At 38.0% G+C, this 23,119-nt stretch overlaps 1 protein-coding gene across 4 annotated transcripts in view; it reads left to right on the top strand.

The window, feature by feature from the left end:
* iqsec3a (IQ motif and Sec7 domain ArfGEF 3a) overlaps positions 1–23,119 on the top strand; it is a 141,427-nt gene that overhangs the window by 50,983 nt on the left and 67,325 nt on the right. For 3 of the 4 annotated variants that reach the window (XM_053508453.1, XM_053508455.1, XM_053508454.1), the window contains one exon: positions 12,385–12,817. The exons of the other annotated variant lie outside the window; for it this stretch is intronic. In XM_053508453.1, the coding sequence (XP_053364428.1) occupies positions 12,385–12,817 (433 nt within the window). The remainder of the gene's footprint in view (positions 1–12,384; positions 12,818–23,119) is intronic. 4 annotated transcript variants of the gene reach the window in all.

The following is a 23,119-nucleotide window of genomic DNA, read 5'->3' as shown; positions in this document are numbered from 1 at the left end:
CCTTTTCTAGCAGTCGAACCAACTAAAATGCTCACTCGTATTCAGGTCTGGTAACTGGCTTGGAATTGCAGATCATTACACTTACAAAAGTCTTGGGCTGCTTTCAAAGTATGTTTCCAGTCCATCTAGAGTGAAAAGCAGTACCCGATGAATTTTGTTTGTATTTGTGTGAGGAGATAATATTTAGAATCCATTATCATGCTTTTGTTAGCAGTCATATCATCAGTATACACAAAGGAACAAATTCTATTAGCAGCCATACACACAACATAGTTTTACTGAAATTGTGTTTTTTTCTTTTGGCTGCTCTCATAGAGGGGTCACCACAGCACACCATCGGATCCGCACACGGCTTGGCACGGGTTTTATGCTGGTTACCTTTCCTGATGCAATCCTTTCCATTTTATCCATGCTTGGAATTGGCACTCCATCCTGTGGCTGGGGATAATTTTGTTTAAGTAATTTAAACAAATTCGGGGTGCATCCTGGACAGGGTGCCAATCTATTGCAGGGCACACACACACACACATACACTATGGGAAATTTGGGAAGGCCAGTTACTCTAACTTGCATGTCTTTGGACTGTTGGAGGAAAGCGGAGTACCCAAAGAAATCTCACAAGCAGGGGAGAGCATGCAAACTCCATGCACACAGACCCGAGGCGGGAATCGAACCCTGGAGATGCAACGCGGCAGTGCCAACCACTAAGCCACAAAGCTGAAAATAATACATTAATAATTAGATTGCATGTAAACGATTTAAATGGGTTGACAATTGAAGTTCTAAATGGAATGCTGAAGAAACTTCAAACTCAGTCGTCATGGGATTGTTGAAGGTTCGAGTCTTTTAAGTCAGTAGTTTGGCTTCGTTACTTCCCACTAAATTGCCAGTTCAATGTCAAATGGTGGTGTGAGCAAACATTAAAATCTTCCAGCTGCTATGTAGAACTCCTTTGAAGCCCAATGTAATACTCGAGTCTAAAACCAATGTTAAAGAAACAGCTTGGGGTAAATAGGATAGAAAGTTTTTTAGGATAACAATGTTTGAAGAAATATATGAAATCTTGCAGTCGTTAAGGAGACATGAGTCAATGTGCTAGAACGTGCATCCCTCACTGTGACCTGTCTACATACTGTAATTCCCAGTCTGTTTGATGTCAAGGAAATTTTTTATATTTTCAGTTGCCTGTCCGGGCACATGTTTTGAGAGATTATATAAATTGTGATCAAATCAAATGCGAAAGATGGCGCGTTTTCCTGTGGGGAGCCTGCTAGTGCTTACGAATGCACATTTTAATGCCTAATTATCAGCAAAGTTGAAAGTTCCTTCAGCTCCAGAGGAAATGAGTGACAAGTGCTGTTTTTTTTAAGTGCAGCAGAGTGAAATCCATAGAATTGTTGATTGGGTGATGCTTAGTGTAACAGCACTAGTCTCACCATAATTATGTGTGTATATAATGTGTTTGTGAATACGTTGGGATTTGATGCTACTGGGAAATGTCACCATTCTCTGCATATTGCTTGATGATATTTTGTGTCCTTTATGTTTAAAAAAAAAAAAAAAAAATTCTTTGGTTCTGGCCGTGTGTCGCAGACTTCCATTAGCATAGTGCTGATGCCTACGCTCCCGGTAACCTCATTGTCAGCACACTCGCGGCATTCACACATCCCATCCCGGTGGCCTGAACAAGGGCTTGACCCTCTTTTCTCTGTGCTCCCTGTCAGCTCTGACCTCCCTACATCATGCACGCCCTGAATCCCTCATGCAGGGGAGGGGGGAAGGAGAGATATGGAGAGAAAGGTTCAGTCAGAAATCGATCTGAGCTGTTATTGAGTGCTGAGCTCAAGAGACAGACACATTGAAGAGCTTAAAGACTTCTTAAAATGGTTCAGAAAGGGCTATGCATGTATATTCTGCAGAAGGCTCCACTCTTGAATGTCAGAATTACAAAATAGATTTATTTCACCCACGATTATGTGAGTCGTATACTGAGAAATCATTCTTAGCATAGTCAAGCCAGGGGAAAAAAAAAAAGTCAGCTGACACTGCGGCAGAATTCTGTAAAGTATGATAAAGATTTTATACAGTAATATACGTTGACAATTCTGCTTGAAGAGGCCATGAGTGTATTTCACTAATACATCCCAGGAGTGTTTTTATTTAGGTTACTTTCCAACCTTGCCTTGACATCTGCCTGCAAATATCATGAGTAATCATGATGCATCAGCCTTAGGATGTCTAAAGCAGTGCTAGCTAAGTGTAATTTCCTCACACACAGTATATCATGGTTTGGTCAAGCTGCTGGATAACTATGTGTTGTAGCAAAATTAAGGATAAAGCTAATCCATTTCGTTTGAAATCACATCCCGGCTGTCAAAATGTCTGCAGTGCACCTGCGCTGTTTCATCATCATCAAAACAGAGAAGAGCACAGAATCTGTACAAGCTGTATAGATGGCTGCATGCAACATTTAAAAAGGTTAAAACCTACTAAAAAGACATTAAGAGGAAAAATTTATGCATTTGGTCAACAGAATGGATCCGAAAGCATTAATCTGTGAATTTCTTCCTCATTAATATAAGAGCTGATAGAGATAAACAGGGGAGTGATGATGATGAGGTCAGACTTGTGTTAAGAGTAACTTCAGCTCAGATCCTAAAGTGGATGATTCTAAATGTCTAATTATTTAATGTTTGGCAACTAAGTTGATAAAAGTATAGTTAGTGGGGAGTTGTTCAGTTAACCGGGAAAGGAAATGCAATTGCACCGTCACCGGTCATCAGTCACATGCGCATTCACACACTACAGGCAATTTGGAAACACCAATTAGTCTAATCTGCATGTCCTTGGACTGTGGGAGGAAACCGGAGTACCCGGAGGAAACCCACGGGCACGGCGGGGACATGCACACTCCATGCACACAGACGCCGAGGTGGGAGTTGGACTCGGACCCCGGTGGTGCAAGGCGACTGTAGGATCCGGGACGTGGATCCACAGAAGGTACTTTGTCGTGCAGAACTATAGTAGGTCATAACAGGGTTATCTGTACTTAAATCATGCTGCTGAAGCATTTTCTTTTGTTGCTTTGTGATAATACTCAGTAGTATGTGTGAAAATATGATAGTGTCAGCTCTTCACTGCCATTACTGCATTACTAGAGTAGCGGAATGTCCTAGTGTTTTACTGCACCAAAACGTCAGTAATTCTCTTTCTGTGCATCTCGCTGTTTTGCTTTTATGCTTTTCCTCCCCAGTTTATTCTTTAGTCTTTTAACATTTACACTAGATAAAATGCTCCCTTTTTCCCAAATGTTCCCCCTTGTCTTTGTGCGTGTCCTCCGTAGCAAATGACATATTCTATAGATATAACTGAGCAGGAATAGGATCATCCAATTGCAGGGTTGACCGTATAACACAAGGGTAAATGTACTTCTTTATGCAGTTTCCACTCTGAATTACCACTCTGGCCTTACTTTCCACAGGGCATGGTGATTAATGTGCTTCTCAAAAAAATAGGGAGCATGAAGATTGTTTTCAGAAGTAAAGAAGGTGGTACCATTGAAGTGACAGTAAAGGTGAGGAAAGTAGAACAATAAACCAAGAGAATAGTCAGACGAACTTTTTTCAAACCTGGACATTTTAGATTAAGTGGATGTAACCAGAGCTCAATTCAGACTTACTGCTGCATTATTATTAATATCTAGGGGCAATGAAACAGCAACATGTCTATTGGACACAGCCTACCAAAACAATATGTACAAAATTTCATTTGACCTCCATTATCTTTGATTATGGGATACAAGATATGATGGACAATTTATGTGTGAAAATAATTCCTAATGTCAGGATTATGCCCATGCCAACAAATAAGAAAATGAAATCCATTGATGGGACAATTCAGTACATTCAGGCTGAATGTCATTCTGTACGTCAGCTGACTTCATTTTAGTGCCACATAATAGACCTAGATCTGACCGACTGAAGCGACCTGAGATCATAACACTGCCTCTACTGGCTTGTATGCTTTATTTATTCCTTTTAAATCCTGATGCACCTGTCGCTCTGGAATAGGGTCAGTCTGGATTTATCAAACCACATGACTTTTTTTTCCATTGCTCCAAACTCCAATATTTATACTTCCTAGCAAACTGGAGTTTGTCTTTTTTTTTTCTGATTAATTTCTGTTATGGTCATTAAGCTATTTAGTCCCAATCCTGTGAATTATTGTCATATTTTGTCTTTGGACTTACTTCCCAATTAAACATAGCTGTAATTTCCACTGTTGGTTTTTAATGATCTAACTTCACCAAGCCTTTAACTGATGTCCTTTAATCTTTAATTTTTTTATTTTATTTTTTTACAAGGTACACATAATAACACGTTGGACAGTCCTTAACCCAATTTTAATCATTTTTAATCTTCTTACATGTCTTACATACACTACACATCAGCCCATCAGCCATATCATTCATTTTAATATGGAGTAGGTTTCCCTTATGCCACACATGGCTGATCTTTTGGGTAATATGGGTTGGCCTTGTGTGGGTTGGGTTTGTCTGGCGGTTTTGGGAATTTGGAGTTTTGGTCATCAATCTTGAACTCTCTGTAACACACTAGGTATTCTGGTGCCTTGGTCATGGCCAGCATTGACTTTTTCAGAGGATTGTGCTGCATTGGCTTTTCTGTGGGATCGGACCGGACGGGCTAGCCTTTGGTCTCTGTTGCTAGTTTACTAGTGTATAATTGATAATTATTATTTTTCAGTTTACCTAGTGGTTGCGTTATTGTTATGGCTGATTGGTGTATGGACAAATGGTTTTAGACATCTGACCATCACATTTCCATTACAGATTAAATCACATTATAAACTTCACTATTCTGGGAAGACTTTCCACAAAGCATGGTGCTGTATTTGGAGCATTGCTTTAATCTGAAACTTTCAGCCACAAAATCATTAGTGAGGTCATGCACTATTGTTGGTTAAGGGGTGCCCATTCTTTCAGTTCATCACAAGGCTTTTCATTGAGGGTGAGGTCAGGGCTTTGTGCAGGCCACTTGGGTTTTTTTTTCCCACTCCATCCTTGGCAAATCTCAACTTGTACACAAGGGCTTGTCATGCTCAAACAGGTTTGGGGTCTCTTAGTTTCAGTAATGATAATGATGGTCAGGTGTGCACAAACAATTAACCATAGAGCGTATTTATATTCATTAGATTTGCTGTATCAACATTGTGAGGAACTTGAGTTTTACAGTCATTTGCTTAAAACTTATTTCAATAATTTAATTCATTACAAAATTGTTGCAACGAAATTTCGGACCACTCTGTCAATTTTATTGTGAGCTAAATTGTAATTTGCTGAGACCAAAAAGGTAATTTATTGCAAACAATTTGACCTCAAATGAACAACAAAGTACAAATTTTGACGGTGCGTCGAGATGAAATTGACTGACTGTAAATTATTCCATAAGGATAGGGAGCATGGTACACAGTCAGCCAGAAGGTTTGATTAAATGGCATACCTTCATTTAACTTTTTTATACATTTGTTTTACTTTTTCAAGGTTGGCAGGCAAGGTCCATTTTTAAGCTGAAAGCAAGTTGAAGCTGCATGGCATAGAATCAGTCAGGTGGCTGGATTAGATTCTATAAATCTCTTTTGCTTTCGTATTTTACTGTTTGTCATGGCACAATGACTAGTTTCCTAGCAACCAAATTAGACAAAGTTGGCATGCAAGCTGCTGTTTGAAGCGTATAATAAGATGAGTTTTTTTTTTTTACTTTTTATTTCTTGTTTATTGCCGCTCTGCCAGGGCTGCTCAATTTAGGCGCTGGGATACAGAACCTAGTTTGTGCTTGCTACTGGAAGTTTGACTATTTAAGTTCCCCAGCTTTGCATTATATCTTTGTCTTGCTCCTGTTGTTTTGTTTCACGTTAGTTATTAGCTCACATTCATGTTCTTTCAGTCATATTTCTTGTTAGTGTTATGCTTTGAATGTGCTTTTGTCACAATGATTATTAAAGAAAACCTCCACTTGCATCCACCTCACGACTCCTCTGACATCTTCTCCACCCCCTCCAAAACAGAAGCTAATCTAACAGTACTGCAATATTTTCTCATTCTCACCATAATACCAATAGCTAAAGTGAAATTCCTAGTCACGCCTAAATTTCTTACCAAAACAGAGGCTGCTTTTGTCTCTTTAAACCTGCAATTGGAAACGTTTATAAGCCCATAAATAATAAGGCAGTCACAGTTAACATATCTGAAGGTTAGAGGTTTTTTTTTTGCATTAAACCAGAGTCTGTGGTTCAAGCTTGTATAGAAGCAGAGCTACAATGGCGTAAGGGGCTCTTTAACTGTCACCCTACTCACAATGCCTGTCGGACGTGGGGGCTTTGTTGTAGCACTGAGTGGGAGAAGCAGTCTTAGTTTAGGCTCTTATGTTCATCTGTGGGGCAAAAATAGAGATGCTGTGTATCAAATTGATTAATAGTAGTCATTTTGTTGGTGGCGATAGGTGCCAAGAGGGCACGACTGTAGTTAAGTGTTCCACGCACGCTGTGGGTGGACTGGGATTGTGCTTTCTTTTCCCTAACAAATAAACAGTTCTGGGGAAAAGTGGTAGCAGCAAAAACATATTTATTTTGAAAATTTTTTTCATGATTCAGAAATGTGTGCGGAAAATCCAAATGCCTTTTCACCTCTCAAATTACATCCTGATTCCACTTGCTGATTTTGAAATGTTAATCCAGCAACCTTATCTACATTATAAAAGGTCATTTAGATGCTCAGATATGCTAGTTCATATTGCTTCATTTGCATTTGCATGCATGCTCCGCGTCTCGGTGTTGCATTGCAGTGGTACAATATGTGCAGAGTATGTCTATCAGCATTCTACTGTGCAGCACCACACTCAGGCCAATAATCTGCTGCAGAGGAAACAGAAGACACTGCAGCCCGTTGCAGTCCTGCAGTAATACACAAAGTGGATAGTGTGCAGGCTATACTTAATAGGCAAGAAGGATTGAAAAGACGTTTTTGGGCAAAGACGAGTGTAAGGGGTTGAGTATTAACTACAATTTATAGAACTACACATCCAGAGGCTTTGAATTTATTCCATAGGCCAAAAAAAAGGATTTAATAAAGATGAAAAAAATTGGAGGCTAGCATGCAAAGATGAAATGCAGTTGTGCTTATACATTAAATTGGGACACCATTTGGCAAAAACATGCATATTGTTTTTAAAGCTGAGAGAGTATTGCTAACCTTCCTACCAAGAGACCTAGGTGATCCTTCAACGCTAGTGCAAACACTTTTCTGTTGTCCTGGTGCATGTGTGTGTGTGTTTTGAGTGCATCTCCTTCTTTTAACCTCTGTGTATTCTGATGGCTTGGTCTCATTCTAGCTCCCATCTCATAAAAAATAAATGACATAACAGATTTTTTCTAGCGTGACTGGAGAGTTCGAACTTGAGGATGGTTGCAGCAATGATTCTGTAAGGGCAGAGATGAAAAAAAAAAATAGAAAACCCTTAGACACACCTTAGGCAAGAGGAGTTCTTTATTTTAGTTGTCACTTATTCTTATTTTTTAAATCACTGTTATACTGCTGAGGAAGCATGCAGACATTTACACCTATCAGCCATAACATTACAGCACAAAGCATTATGCCCAATATTGTGGGCAGCTCTGGTCCTTTGGGCATGTCTTCACAAGACCTCAGGGAGTGTGCTGTGGTGTCTGTTACCACGACATTAGCCATGGATCTTTGGCGTGTCGTGGGATGTATGGTGGGGCTGCCATGAATCGGACCTGATTGTCTGGTGCATCCCATGGGTTCTTGATCAGATTGGGATCTGAGAAGTTTGGATTTGCTTTTCTGGGTAATTGGAGCAGACAGGCTGGCCTTTGCTTCCCTCACATGCATGAATGAACATCGGGTGCCCGTGTTTCTGTCACAAGTTTAATGGTATATAATGATAATTGGTGTTAATGTGTTAATATTATGTTCTGTAATTTTTTTATGGCTATTTAATGTACAAGTTTACAATTATTGTATATTCTTTAGAATGTAAGCTTGGTAAAACTAAAGGTAAGATAGGGACAATAAAGAGCTAAAATAATTTACCCAGCATGCGCTGTAATGCCACCATGACCCAGGATAAAGTGGATACTGAAGATAAATGAATGAATAAAAGATGCCAAAGAAGACATTAATTAAATGATATTATCTATTTGTTTATAAGTTCATTAAATGTATAGTAAGTAATCAAGCATCAAGGCTTTATTAGCACTAATTTCCTGTTTTCCCAAGACATCTCTCTATCTTTGTCATCATGGAGATATACTGTGTGACTGATGTGCTCCATATGCTTAAAGCAAGGCTCGAATTCTGTGTTTACTGACTCCTGACTTGTCTTGCAAGCGATTTCAGTAAGGTACAGATTTAAATCTCTTGACGTTTATCTTGTGCCCCTTTGGCAGTGGAGGGAGCAAGTGATGAAATGAGATATGGCCGTGGCTTAGGACTTTTCTTTTGCTTTAGTTTCTACCAATGATGTTTTTTTTTTAAATCAATATTTCCACCTTATTGTGAAAAAATCTTTTAAACCCCTACTGTGTCTAAATGAGGCTTCCAGGTCTTTTGTTGTGATAATGCTAAGTGTGAGCGTTCTCTCAAATGTAACATCGTCTTAACAAAAATCTCTGCCAGAGTGAGAGTCTCAGTTACTACTGTGTCACCGTGTTATGTTCCAAAGGGTGAAGCCTGTTATGTGCGTTATTGAACTGAGGGCGTTTAGTAAAAACTGTCCATCTTTTATATTTATTTACCGGGTCAAAAATGCATACAGTAGCACTCAGAATAAGAAAATTTGATGTGCAGGGTTCGGACGAACTTGACTCAGCCAAACAAAAACAAATGATTCATCATACTACAGTAGCAGTCACAAACAACATAAGAACAGGGATGGGTTAGTAAGTAATGGACCCCTGGGCCGGAACCTTACTGAATTCTGACAGATCCATCTCACAACCTACAACTTTCAAAAATAAAGTGCTTTTGTTGCTTTTTTATAAATCCATTAAGAGTATTCGAGAAGTCTCAGAAGGCAGTTTTACTATAGGTGACTGGTTCCTTTTCTTGTTTTTCATTTCGCAAACTCGCCTACCAGATCATCAAAGTGTGGCTTTTTAATAAGTTTCAACTCAATCGACAGAAGTCTACTTTGGACAATTTTTGAATTTGGGGTTCATTTTTAAACTTCCCTATTTGGGAGAATGAACAGAGCCTGGCTGATTTGAACCCACCTACCTAATTCAGTTACCACCCACAAGGTAGCAAGATTAGCTTTTGCTTAGCTAAAATGCTATGATGGCCATTGTAAATTTATACGCTAATGCATTTGAGTAAACTGTGAGTCATACACACGTCAGCCTGTGTCAACTCCTACAATTCTTATGGTAAGTTAAACACCACGATTCCAGTTAGCTGGTTAGCTAAAGTGATGCACTAGCAATGCAGCCAGTCAAACTGGTCATGCTCATACTGTAGTTAGTCCTGGCTTAATATAATTTCAACTGATGGTTTAAGTACAAATTCACCCTGTACAGTTGTCATGCCAACAAATCTGTTGGTCTCCATAGCTGTAAACAAGTTTATTTAGCTAAGCATTTCAACATGGGAGTTTATGGAGATTGACTTGCTTTTGGAGCCTGCCTCCAGTGGACATTCGAGGAACTGCACATTGGCACTTCCATGTTGGCTTCAGTTTTCAGAACCAGAGGTGGCCCCTTGATTTAAAGCTAACAGTCTCAAATCCAGACCTGCACAAATAACATTTCTCATGTTGTGTGAACAGGCTAAACATTTTTTCTAATTCTACGTTAGTTAAAGGTCCCCTGCTGGCCACTACTCCAGGAAAATTGTCCTGCAGGCCTTGTTGATAATTCATTCTTGTATGCAGTGTAATGCACATACATGTGACCTTTATAATGCAAAATTATGAGTATTAAAAAAAAAGAAGAAAAAACAGAATGCGACAATAAAAATGTGTGTTAAAGTTAGAGCAGCGCCATGTGTGGCATCTGTTCACAATGAGCATCAAAACATAAAGATTGAGATGCTGCTTCATCCATAGATTTATGTAAGAGGCAGAAGACTTTCTGTTAAAAGCCTGAGCTAGCCTGAATATAGGATCACTCTCTAATACTCCTCTGTGCTAAGTTAGGAACAAGACAACCAGAGTGCTTCTGTCATCAGATTTACATGGTCAAACACATTGACAGTGAAGGATAAAGAAAAAGATAAAAACGCATAATTTGAAAGAGAAGGAGCACTCAGGTTTATTTATAAAGCCAAAACTCAAAGGCATGTCTAAATTGCTACTATATACTGCTAACAAACAACTAACTCCCAGTCGTACACTCTGCACGTAGGAAAGAAAATACAATATAATACAAAATATGTACCAAACTGTTTAGAAGAAAATAGAAGAAGATTCCAAAATGCAAGGTTCTAAGCACACTGCGTGGTAAAGTTGGTGGAAAATCAGCAACAATGGAAGAACTGCAAAACTGTATTAACAAGAATGATCTTTAATTTGTAGCAGGTGCTTACTCATGAGTAGCAGTCTACCAAATTCTGTCAGGCCACCAAAGCAGAAGAGCTCCTGTAATTTGGAATGTAAGACCAGATACCCATGTCCTTTATAGGGCAAGGAAGTGTGAGCAAGACAAAAGGTGAGCAAGTGAAACTCTTGGAAACACTTGGAAAAACCCAGAAGAAAAGTTATTTTTTTTTAGGTAGTTCATTTAATTTCCAAAGTCTCCTCGGTGGTGGAATGAACTTCTACTAGATGTTGCTTTAGCCAAGTCATTGGCAATGTTTAAGCGACGACTAAAGACCTATTTGTTTCTCAGGTGTTTGGGTTAAATGTCCTTGTGGTTAACTGTCCCTGTAGGGGCTAGCACTCGGTTGCGGGTTCGATTCCTGCTTCGCGTCTGTGTGCATTTTCTGAAACCTGAAAATGCAGATTATCCAAATTGGATGTTTCTAAATTGCCTGTAGTATGTGAATGAACGTGTGTGTTTCCTGCAATGGATTGGCACCCTGTCCATGGTGTAACTTGCATCCTACCCTAAGTCTCCTGGAGTAGGCCCCAGGCCCCATTACCCTTAATTAAGAGGTTTAGTGAGTTAAGTGAGTCCCCCATCCGTACCACCTAAGAAATAGATTAATAAATCATTATCAACTGTGTTAAACTGATGGTACTCCTAGTTATTAATCTAGTGAACCAGTGTAAGGATATATTTAATAATGGAAAACGTTAAAGCACTTATATAAGTCGCTCTGGATAAGAGCATCTTCCAAACGCCTAAATGTTAAAGTCCAAAGGGAAAAAAAGGTAACCTGGCAGCTACTAAGGATGCCGTAAAATCATCATGCATGTCTTTCTTTGTTCCACAAGCTTCTTATCTGACCACTTGCTCACATCTGTGTGAAACCTCCTTCTTGTGTCCCACATAATCCCAGTCCTGGTGCACATCTCTCATCACAATCAGATGCCCTTTAAATGTTTCTGGAAGCTCTCTTATCTCCTATCTGTTAGAAACATATTATTTGTGTATTCTGGCTATTATAGTTATATTTAGTTATATCCCTAGAAGAGTGTGTGAAGCCAACAAAGACATTCAGTCACAACCAATTAAACTTTTGAGCCTTACAGTGCGTTAGCAGTATTCTAATGCCAATAAAATCTTATTTAATTGAATACAAACTAAATTTCCAAGACAAAAGGGAATGGGAATAAAGGAAAGAATATGAATATGAGCAAAAAGATGGAGAGACAGAAGGCTAAGAGAGAAAAACAATGGCTTTTTTTTTTTTTTTTGTAAGTGAGAGTCCCATGCTCCCATACTAATATCAGCAAGCTGCTACAGAAAAGAAAGCAAAGCCGCTCTCCTGCTGTCATGTACATCCCCCAGAGCACACAGAGAGTCTTACACGCTTCATCCCAATGGGACAGCTTTAGTCAGGCAGAGTGAAAGCGCAAGGCTGGCGGGTCACACTCACACCTACGCGCACACAAACACACACTCGCACACATACACACACCTGCTGCCTAACACACCAAGAGCTGCATGGCTGTGTCTTGTTGTCTGTGTGTGTGTCACGAGTCACTGTGTGTCCTTTTACCCCGTCCCTCTGCTTGTGGGGTAAGTGTGCCAGTCCTGCCCTGCAGTGGATGGCAGGGTGCCCTCGTCTCTCTTTGTCCTCTTCCTCCGAGAGAAGGAATGAACCAGAGAAAGGGAGGGCTCCGCCTGCACCAACTGGAGGACGAGGTCAGATGGCTGCAGGCTCACTCTGCATTTTCTCCATTTCAGCAGTGAAGACACTCCTTCCGGGTCTCCCGACGGCCCCGCGCCACCTCCGGATGGAGATGTCTCTACACCACCTGCTGATGGAGGAGGGGGGGATGGAGGAGGAGATCTGGTACGAGAGTCTCCAGAGCCAGTGGTGGTGGTGGAGGTGGAGGTGGAGGTAAAAGTGAAAGAAAAAGAGAATGAGAAAGAAGGGACGAATGCCAAGGCTGAGTCCCCAGAGCAGCATCAGCAGCAGGAGAAGCTAGAGGAGGAAGGAAAGAAAGAAACCGAGGAAGAGGAGGCTGGAGGTGGGAGGGGAGGTACAGGAGGAGGAGGCAGGAGGCCCAGTCTGCACCACACCGCATCCTCTCCTATGAGGGTGCAAAGGAACGGGGCCTGCAGCCATGCCAGTGCTTCTGACTACGAACTCTCACTTGACCTCAAAAACAAGCAGGTAGGGTGCAAGATGCTGTGGAGATGGTAGTTTAGAAGAAGCCGATGTATGAATGGAGTGTGATTGGCTTGGCGTTGTGCTTTTTGGGCCTGTTGTTCAATGTTGGAGTGTGTGCTTTAGAGGCTTTGATTTTTTTTTTTTTTTTCTTGGAGACTCGATAACTTAGTGCGGTAGTGCAGGGCAAGACTTATGGATTAGAATGTGACCCGTTATAGATTAGGATAAAGCTGGTTTCTTCAGGTTGGCTCATTCATCATCATCTTTCTCATTCCCATTCATCTACATCAAAATTAGCCTCCTAATCTTCATCCCCTTCATTAGTTTGACACTTGACTGCCAAGAGTTTTGTCTTTTTTTCCTTCTTTTTTTTCGATTTCTTCGTCTGCCTGAGCTTTTATCAGAACTTCACAAATAGAAAGTAAGCTCCAGATTGAGAATTTAGTCCTCCCAAGCAGTCCAAATCATTCAGAGCTTTTACTAAAAGTCGTGTTATACCTGAGAAGAAAATAAATATATTCAAAGATATTCGGAGACTGTAATATATGAAAGAAAGAAATTGAACTGTCATGGTAACAAGATGGAACCCAAAATTTTAATTCCTGTTTGGTACCACTTTAAAATTTTGGACTTCACTACTCAATAGATGTGCATATCAGTGTGTGTGTGTGTGTGTGTGTGTGTGTGTGTGTTTTGGTGGGGAACAAATGCTCCAAGGAAAATAGGAATACCTAACAGTTTTGACCTTGTGGGGACTATTAGCCAAAATGCACAAAGAGCCAGATTTCTGCCATGTGTTTTACTGACGTCACACTTGGAGTTAAATTTAGCTGTAGCCATAATTTGTGGTTTAAATAATAAGATCAGTGGAAGGGCTTTAAAAAGGGACTGTGTACAAATATTTGTAAAAGAATCTTTGTCCAAAGTAACCAAGGCTAATATATGATGCTTGTTTACAGGCCAGGAAGCACATGGGATGTGTGGATTGTATTGTATTTTTTTTAAATATGTGATAAGATTAAGAGAAAAATGCTCACTATAGGATAGATCTGAAATTTACCATGCTGTCTGATTGCTTCATGTGTTTTGCTCAGCTTTCTGCGATTGATGATCCTTCCATAATCATACAGTATGTTGCCGCTTTAGTAGAAGTTTCGTATCCACTGTATGTTGGAAACACCTGACCACCACACTCATATGTGCTTTTTGTAAATAAAATTCCAGATTTAGTACATCTAAAGTTAAAATAAACCCTACTCTTCTGGGAAGACATAACAATAGATTTTATTGTATGGCCCTGGGGATGTGCTCAATCAACTACAGAAGCATTAGTGAGGTTCAGCACTGATGTCGGGTTAGAAGGTGCCGGGGTGCAGTCACTGTTCCTGTTTAGTGAAGTGGTAAGCACTGTCGCCTTGCACCTCCAGGGTCCAGGTTCGATTCCCACCTCGGGGTCTGTGTGCATGGAGTTTGCATGTTCTCCCTGTGCTTGGTGGGTTTCCTCCGGGTACTCCAGTTTCCTCCCACAACCAGAAGATATGCAGATTAGGCTGATTGGGGTTCCCAAATTGTCCAGAGTGTGGAGTCAATGAGCCTATGATGGATTGGCAGCCCATCCAGGGTGTACTCTGCCTCGTGCCCTAAGTCTCCTGGGATAGGCTCCAGGCCCCTGCAACCCTGTATACAAGATAAGGCAGTATAGATGATGAGTGAGAGTGAACAGTGGAAGCAAAGATCTTCCATTTCAACCATAAGCCAAAAGATTGTCTTAACTTTGCGCACAAGGGGGTTTTAATGCTAAAACATACAAAGGCATTTCTGTACAGTTTTTGCTTCCGAATTTGTGGGGAGAATCACATATGGGTCTGATGGTCAGGTGTCCACATATCTTTTGTCCATACAATGTATTTCACTGAAAATCTAATTAATTGCTTAATGTAGTTAAATTCTGACAATTTTTTAAAAAATCCAAATATCTGAACCAATAATAAGCTCAACATTGAAAATAATTAACCGAACTTCTTAATTGCATAAATGCCATAAATGTTAATTGCTCTGATTAAGGACATCTTCTAATTGTGGTAAATTTCAGCTGTCTTATTGCATGTGATGTTTTGCATTGCTGGCAGTAATTTATTTTCAATGCCAATTTATGTTTTTCTTTCTTTTTTTCTAATTGTGAAGTGATCAGCACTGTGCTCAAATATAAGTAATTGATTGGTACAAATATGCGCATTATTGATTGCAATTTAGCCTCATACCATTTGTCATGCTGTTCATGGTTAGAATCTAAATGATCTTTCTCGCAGCAGTTAACCTACATGTTTTACATGTACAGTATTTTAGGGCAACAGTGATAACCCTCATGTGCGACGCCTCTATAAAGGTAATCAGTAGAGATGTGCGCAATAAATGGCCGCACGCCTGCATAGACCACCTAGACTCTGCACTTTGTGTGCAGACATTAGTTTACGTCAGGTATGACAGCAAATCTATTTTGCTCCAGTAACAAGAAAATACAAAATAACCAAGAGAATACCAAAAAAGACAAAGACAAATAAAAGAGAAAAGAAAAGAGACTTCTGACTTGAAGAGGTTTGTGAAGCAGATTTATTTTGTGTTCAACAAGACCACATTATTTGTGAAAGAGAAGAGGCTTTCCTTAAGTGCACTCAATCACTCCCGCAGTTCATTCCCACACATTGCCCCCCTTGAAGCCCTGCACAGGGGCTCGTTACCAACCCTTTCACACCGCGTGCCCCCCCTGCACTTAATAAAAAGTAATAGAAATCTGCCTCTCCAAGCATGACACTAACATCGGTGACGTGTGATGGTATGAGGATCTTAGCAACTGTAGCAAGTGCTGTAAATAAAGTGTTTTATTACATAAATAAATAAGAAAATAATGAATGAATAAATGAATTTTGCAAACAAATAGGAATAAAACTAAACTAATACTGTGAGTCACTCTATAAGTAATTCACAAGCTTAATTTAAAAAAACATTGTGACAACATGAGATAACCTAGTCCTAGATAACAATTAATCTAATCAGTCTCATCAGAATGTCTTCTAGGTATGGTATCACACAACATGCCTAGTCTCTCTACTACAACAAATATATCACCCTTATTTTTTTTAACCCGTTTTTTAAAATCTAGTCAGATAAAAGGTTTCAAAATTCATCACGGCATCAGTATCAAAAGAAACATCTTGGTATTGTGAGATAAAACCAGAATACCTGGACAGAAACTCCACAGAGCTTAGGATCAAAGTTGAGTAGCTTCAGTAACATGTCTAAGAAAGTTTTATTTATTGATCAAACATTTATCTTCCTTTGATCCCATCGGTCTTATGCAGTAAACAGAACCTGATCCCTTGTGTATACAAACTCACTGCTAATCAATTTGTTGTAACCCAGGACACAGCCTCTGAGAGGCTACATTCTGATGCCTTCACAGATAGATATAACCTCACTTCTTCTGCATGATTACCTGTTTATGCTAATAAAATCCAGTGTAGCCTCGCAACGAGACCTTTGATTATCATGTCTCATGCTGATCGGCTCATAAATATACATGCATCCATGCGATACACATCATCAGTGCAAATGAGGAATTAATGTCAAGCACCTAAAATGGAAGGAGAAAACTGCCACGATAAGCCCAACAATGGGAATATATTATACATGGCAACTACTTTTCTAAAGATCATGACCAGAATGCAGACATGAGTTTAGGGAATATAGTGTTTTTAGACTCATGGGTACAGTGCCATCTCTGAAGTGAGTAGTAAATATAAAAAAGTAAGTGAGAATGTGATAGTATCTGGGCTTCATTTAGATAGAAAACAATATCAGCTAAACATAGAGGCCAAGAGATTAAATCTTATGGAAAGAACTGTATTCAGTTTGACCTTTTCTATTGAAAGTTTTTTTCCATTCCCCAAACAATAGTAATCTTATTTCCTTTCAGACAGACCACAGAAATGTATCTCAAAAGACTGTGAAGCTTAAACAGTAAAGAGCAACTATAGACCTTTAACTTCTTTAAATTTATAGTCTAGAAGGCGAGAGTTTTACTGATCTCTCTCTCTCTCTCTCTCTCTCTCTCTCTCTCTCTTTCTTATCTTTTCTTTTTAAATCCCTTTAAAAGCTCCATACATACTGTACGCTCAAGTTTCCCTACACATGTCTGGGTAAAAATTGCATGATAATATACTGTATATTAATGGCTCATTTATTTTCAAGCATTTAAAAAAAGCCATAAAGATACAAGAAAAAAGTGACCTAGATTGTTTTTTTTTATTGTTGATAAAATCAGATATCTTCTATCACATCATTTTTATTGAGAGATGACAACATTACTTATTTACAGAAATTTGTAAACAGTTAAATGCAATCTAAAATTTCCAATCCAATTTTCACTTCTAGTAAGCGTCTGGCACTTCCATAATCAATGTAAATTGGCCATAGTGGAGTGAAGTACCCACTAGAAGTTGCAGGGCAGTGAAATTTTTTTTTTTGTGGTGGCTGAGCCTCTGAGTTGATGATTGATGAGTTGGGGATTAAGCCCCACCCCGGCCGGGGTGCCACTATTGGAGACTCTTTACCCTAAACCCCTTCAAGCATCGCACAGGGAAGCAGGACCCATGGTCGAAAGAGAAAAAGAAGAAAGAAAAATGAACAGTAAGAGGGGGGCTCGAGATTGGGATGCCTAGAAACCTGTCCGTATGTAGCCTACCCTTAATGAGAACAAGTTCCTGCAGGACTAGAGTTGAGAAGCACTGATCTATGACATCATCTGTAACTAAAGAAGTTTTATAAATAATTCAACCTAACAAAACAAAATAAAAAATAAAAAAAAAATTGAATTAAAGCCAGTGTCATTTTGTAATCAGCATTAGGAATTACATACAGGAAAATAATAATTTTGTCCAGGAGACAAATATCACATTGACCAGTGTAATTGCACAGTATACTGTATGTAATACTGTACATGGTCATCTGTGAAAAACATGAAGATGCATTTTTTTTTTGCGGATTCAAGTGTAACAGTCAGATCAGGAAAGAAAAGGACTTGTAAAAAAATGTTCAAAAAAGTTATTTATTTAAAACATAAAGCCACATGTACAGTAAAAAGAAATGAATTGTGCTATAAGTCATATATAGAAAAAAAAAGCCACACACCCTGCATATCGAAATGAACATAAATGTTATTGGTGAAAATAAACGCACATCAACTAAAAGTCATCGGTCAAGGTCATTTCATTATTCACATGTCTCATGTTTAAACAAGACACCTTGATTTATTTCGCTTTGATATGAGTAATGTGTTTATAATGTGCACCTGCTATATGAAGAATCAATATGGAGAAGTACATATCTATATTACTATAATATTGTACATATCTGGAATAAAATAATATCTGTTATTTTAAAATGTTGTACTATTATAAAATTAAAAAAGAGATAGACATCTAGTGCTAGTTAGTGAATAAGCCCAAGTGTGTTCTCACAAGACAAGACATAAGCATTCTGTCTTGTGTGTTAAGATTTATATGGCTGTCACTTGGGTAAAATGAAGTCATGTTCTAGTGAAATAATGGCAGTCAAAACTCGGATGGAGGACTGACTCAGCCATCACTGTGAATTTGCTGCGCTAATTAGAAAGCAGTGATGTCATTGCTGTATTCCACACCTTTGATCCCTGTCTTCTATGGCCAGCCCATTTCCTGAGTGACGTCTCTTCCAGCCGGAGCTTAGTAAAGTGATCAAAAGCAGAACTGACGTCAAGGTGCACAACAGGATCCTTCCCTCACTTTCTCTTTCTGGCTCCCTTTCCTTTTGCTTTCAGACGTCTTTCTCACATTATCTTCTTTGCCTTCTTAAAGATCAAGATCAAGATTTGTGTATTAAAAAGTATTTCTTTTTCTCAAAGACATTGGTATTTGGTTTCTCTTATATTTTATAGAGAACAGGAATGAGTGGCAGAAACATGTTCTTTAAATTTTGCCCTGTTTTATTCACTATTTTGCCACAGGGCTGCCATGGAGCACAAAAACAAATTATCCAATATAAATTTACTAATCAAACAAGCGTCCTCCCGAGCCCCCATCCAGTGTTTAGGACCACCTCTGTGCATTCAATTCTGAATTTTAATGTGTGTATGAGCTTATCTCTTATAATAAATAACCTCAGGTTATTGCCATAATTCCCTTTTGTTTTTGTCCCCTTTAGTTCCTGTAATGTTCATTTCCTGTTTGTTAATAAAATTCATTTCCTGTATAATTTTTTTTTTTTTTTAAGTTTGTTTTGTTTCATTCAGTGATTAAAATGCAGTTCAATCTGGGTCATGAAACCATCCTGATAAATACGATAAATGTTCAAGACAGGTTTTGCCAGTCAGGAGGGATAACGCTCATGACTGAAGATGAGTGAGTGAGTGAGATGACTAAACCACACACTCTTGAACCATCACAGACATCTTAGTATTCTACACAAACCTCTCTCTTCCCACTCGATCCAAGTTATTATAAACAGTACATTTGCAGAGATGTGATGATGCTTCTGTGTCATTTGGCGGGGGCATTGTGTCTTTAGATGGTTTGAAGTGATTATTTGAAAAGGTGAATCGATACTTAATAGTGCAAGAGCAGTGCTCTTTAATGTGCATTTCTATATATGTTTTTTTATTAGAGAAGAGGAAATACTACAGATAATCAGGTTTAGGATTGTTTGCTCCAAAATAGATTTCAATAACACTTAAACCTTATCAAAAATAGTATGCTGTACAACAGGATTGTAAGGTACCTCCAGTTTTGGTTTTTCATAATCTGTAGTATTTAAAAAAAGGTTTTGTCTGCACATTGGTCAGTACAAGCACTTTTTAAAATAATGTTTAAATACACAGATTATATGGAAGACCCAGAAACAAGCATGCATGTATGTGACACAGCATGGCCTACTCCAAAAAATGGGAAAGTAGGCTATGAAAACTGAACCTTTGAAGATGAATGGACAGATCAATTCATGTTTGTTTTTCCATGCGGAAAGCGCTACAATGAAATAAAACACAGGTCATTAGAGTAAACATACTGTATCCACAGCAGTTAGAGGTAACCGGTATATAAATACATATTACACCATAATTTTATAATGCAAAACTGACTGGACAGAATTAAATTAAACTTTTTGCAGTACTTAGATATCTGCTTGAAGTTTAACCTGCACCATAAGTGAAATCTAAATGTTAAGTCAAAGCGATGTTAAGAACAGTTATTTGCAGATTTTAATAATCTACTTTAAGATAAGCTATTAATAAGCTACTTGCACAATTTGATCAAACACCTGCACCAATAGATACTAATTAAAAAAGTTAAACTGAATTTTTATACTGTGATTAGTTGTGTTCTAAGCAACCATTCATTGATCAACGCTGGTGTTTCCCAAGCACAAATTAACTATCAAAATTGTTTCCAAGGGCCAACCATTGATCACCGTTGTTCCCAAACTCAGTTACTTATCAATGTCCCAGCCATGCACTTCCTTGTTCATATACAGTGGTACCTTACCATACACATTTTCCCATAAAAAATTATGTAAATGCAGATAATCTGTTCCAACCCCTCAAAAAAATATTACCAAAATTACCAATTTCCAACCCTGTAATTACATTTTGCATATAAAAACAATCAAAACATATAGAAAAGACAGGTAAATGAAGTAAGATAAAATAATAGACATTAAACCTTACCTAACCTGAATTTATGATTCCTTATGGCACCAGCTGCTTTAAAAAACAAAATTGAAAGTGGCTCTGCTCTTCTTTTGCTGCCCTCCTTGATAACCAGTAGCACATCTGCATAATGGGTTTTTATAAAGCTGCTGATCATTATTTATATGGCAGTGTTTACTTTAGAATCGTTTCCATATGATGTATTGTGTTTTGGTTGTGTTTTTACTTTCACTCCAAATTACTGCGGGGTATCCCAGTGACGCGAGGAGGTCAGCTGACCATGTTTAAAGAGAACGCTCAAATGTTGCACACAAGACTATGTGATTTCTTTTGTCTTTTCGCGTTAATCCAACTCTTTGTTGGATCCATCTGTTCGTTGGATTATTTACTATTGGGACAGTATCACAGGACAGCGTTTTTTCATCATTCTGCTCTCTGATTGGCTTATAAAGCCAGTGAGGCCGATGCTTCCACACCCCCACATGCACACACTCATACAGTATACAGGACCTGGGACTATGCATCTATTCACATACACACCAAGATATTTTGTATACACTGTATGTGTAAATAGTCAGATTTTGTGTACTGCCGTGTCTGTTTTGTATAATATACATTTGAGTTTGGTGTATGTGTGTGTTGTGTGCTATTCTTTCATGTTTTTTTGTTTTGTTAACATCAGCAGATGAGATAAAAGTCCTGGGTTTTATATATATTGCATTTGTAATTCGAAAAATTCAAAATTCAGAACCCAGGCCGTTCGGATGCTTTATAGGGTCCACTGTACTATTAAAAAAAATCTTAGCAAGTAATAAAAGTCACTTATTCAACACATAACACTTTTCATGTTTATTTGCCAACTACTCAAAAACACTGTTTCTCTTCACCTGCGTTTTTAATAGAAATACTTGCATTTTGTAGCTACATATTTACTACACTTCAATTCTTTCTAAAACAAATCAATTTTAATCTATAATTTTTTATTATATTATAACGTTCCTTAATGCAGCACATATTGTTATACAAATAGTCATTATAAAATAAGTGAATCTGTAAATATGTAAATTTCTTTATCATCCAGTGACATCTGGTACATTTGTAAACATGTTTTAACTACTTTCCCTTGTAAATTTGGCAAAATCAGAAATTCAGACATCAGATACACTATCTTTGTTAGCAGTTTAAAAAATTAGAGCTTTTTCACATTTTCCTTAATTGCTTGCTCTTTGCTTGGATATTCAGATTATATTGCTTCTCATATGGTTGCCAAGCAAATTGACAATCGTTTACTGAAAGTTATATACATAATTATTATGTGAAAAAATCCATATTTTTTTTCCGGAAAATCCATATTTTTTTTCCGACAGGACATTTCAAATAATAGAACATGTCTTGTTCAAATGCTTATCTTTGGTAATGATTTCTGGAGAGACCAGGCTTATTAAAAGATGTGGGGGTCTTAAAAATGACTTATGGCATATAGCATCTAAGTGTGTAAATGACATATTACAGTATATGATGCACTGTCTTAGGGCTTAACAAAGCATTATGCAGAATAGAGCGGATCAATTCTGACACTGTCACACACTCCTACTCTAGCTGTATCAGTGACTCTAAAATACGCTGAAAGCATAAAACTGCAGCCAAATTTACTTACACTAAAAAGCTTCTATTTTAGCATACTTTTTAATGTACAAAAAACTTATGAAAATGTTTGATGAGAGTATGCAGTTCAGTGAAAATCATTATAATTATCTATTATTACAAAACAGGTTATACCTTTACATTTACATACATACAAGTTTTCAGCGTCATAACAATTTCATGGAAAGTTAACAAATCAACCTCAGCAAAATTAAACAATAAAAGATTAAACAATTTATGTTACCAGCCTTAGGAAATCGTGACATTATGTGCACTTTAACCAGAGAAAGATGCCACCTGAAAGAGTACTTGCTTGCTCAAAGCCAGTGTAAAAATTTGGGAACATTTTTAACATCTCTAGCAGATTTATTTCATTTAGATCTCAGTTTTATCTTTACCAAGTTGCTTTATTGAGTCAGGCAAATAGTGAATCTGGAGCCCATACCGGGAACACGGGAAATATAGTGGGATTACACATTGAAAGGGACATGGTTTAGTTTGTTAGTATAATTATTCTTTTTGCATAGGGTTATAACTTAAGAAAATGTTAAGATTTTGTGCTGTAAAATGTGAAAAATTTTGTTACTTTCAATCTGTAATTTAAAAGTAATCTTCCGTATAATCAGATTTTTTTTTTGTTACACAACTAAAAGTACTAAAATTAATTTTAAATTAAATTTTATATATTAAGTTAGTGCATTACTGCTAATAAACCCTTCAATTCATTTCATTTCAGTCATTTCATCTATCATTTTGTTCATGCTATGTACTATTTGTCAAAATTACTGGCTATTTAATCAGTTTGATAACATTTTGTTTAAATAATGCTTGTAGCATTATAAACTGTCATAAAGCAGCTTTATTCCAATATATTGATTCTTGATATACATTTTATACATGCTATACATATTCTACTCAGTCCTTAA

This window comes from Clarias gariepinus, chromosome 12 (genome assembly GCF_024256425.1).
Source record: "Clarias gariepinus isolate MV-2021 ecotype Netherlands chromosome 12, CGAR_prim_01v2, whole genome shotgun sequence".
Taxonomy (NCBI): Eukaryota; Metazoa; Chordata; class Actinopteri; order Siluriformes; family Clariidae; genus Clarias; species Clarias gariepinus.
This window is presented reverse-complemented; position numbering and strand designations above follow the sequence as displayed.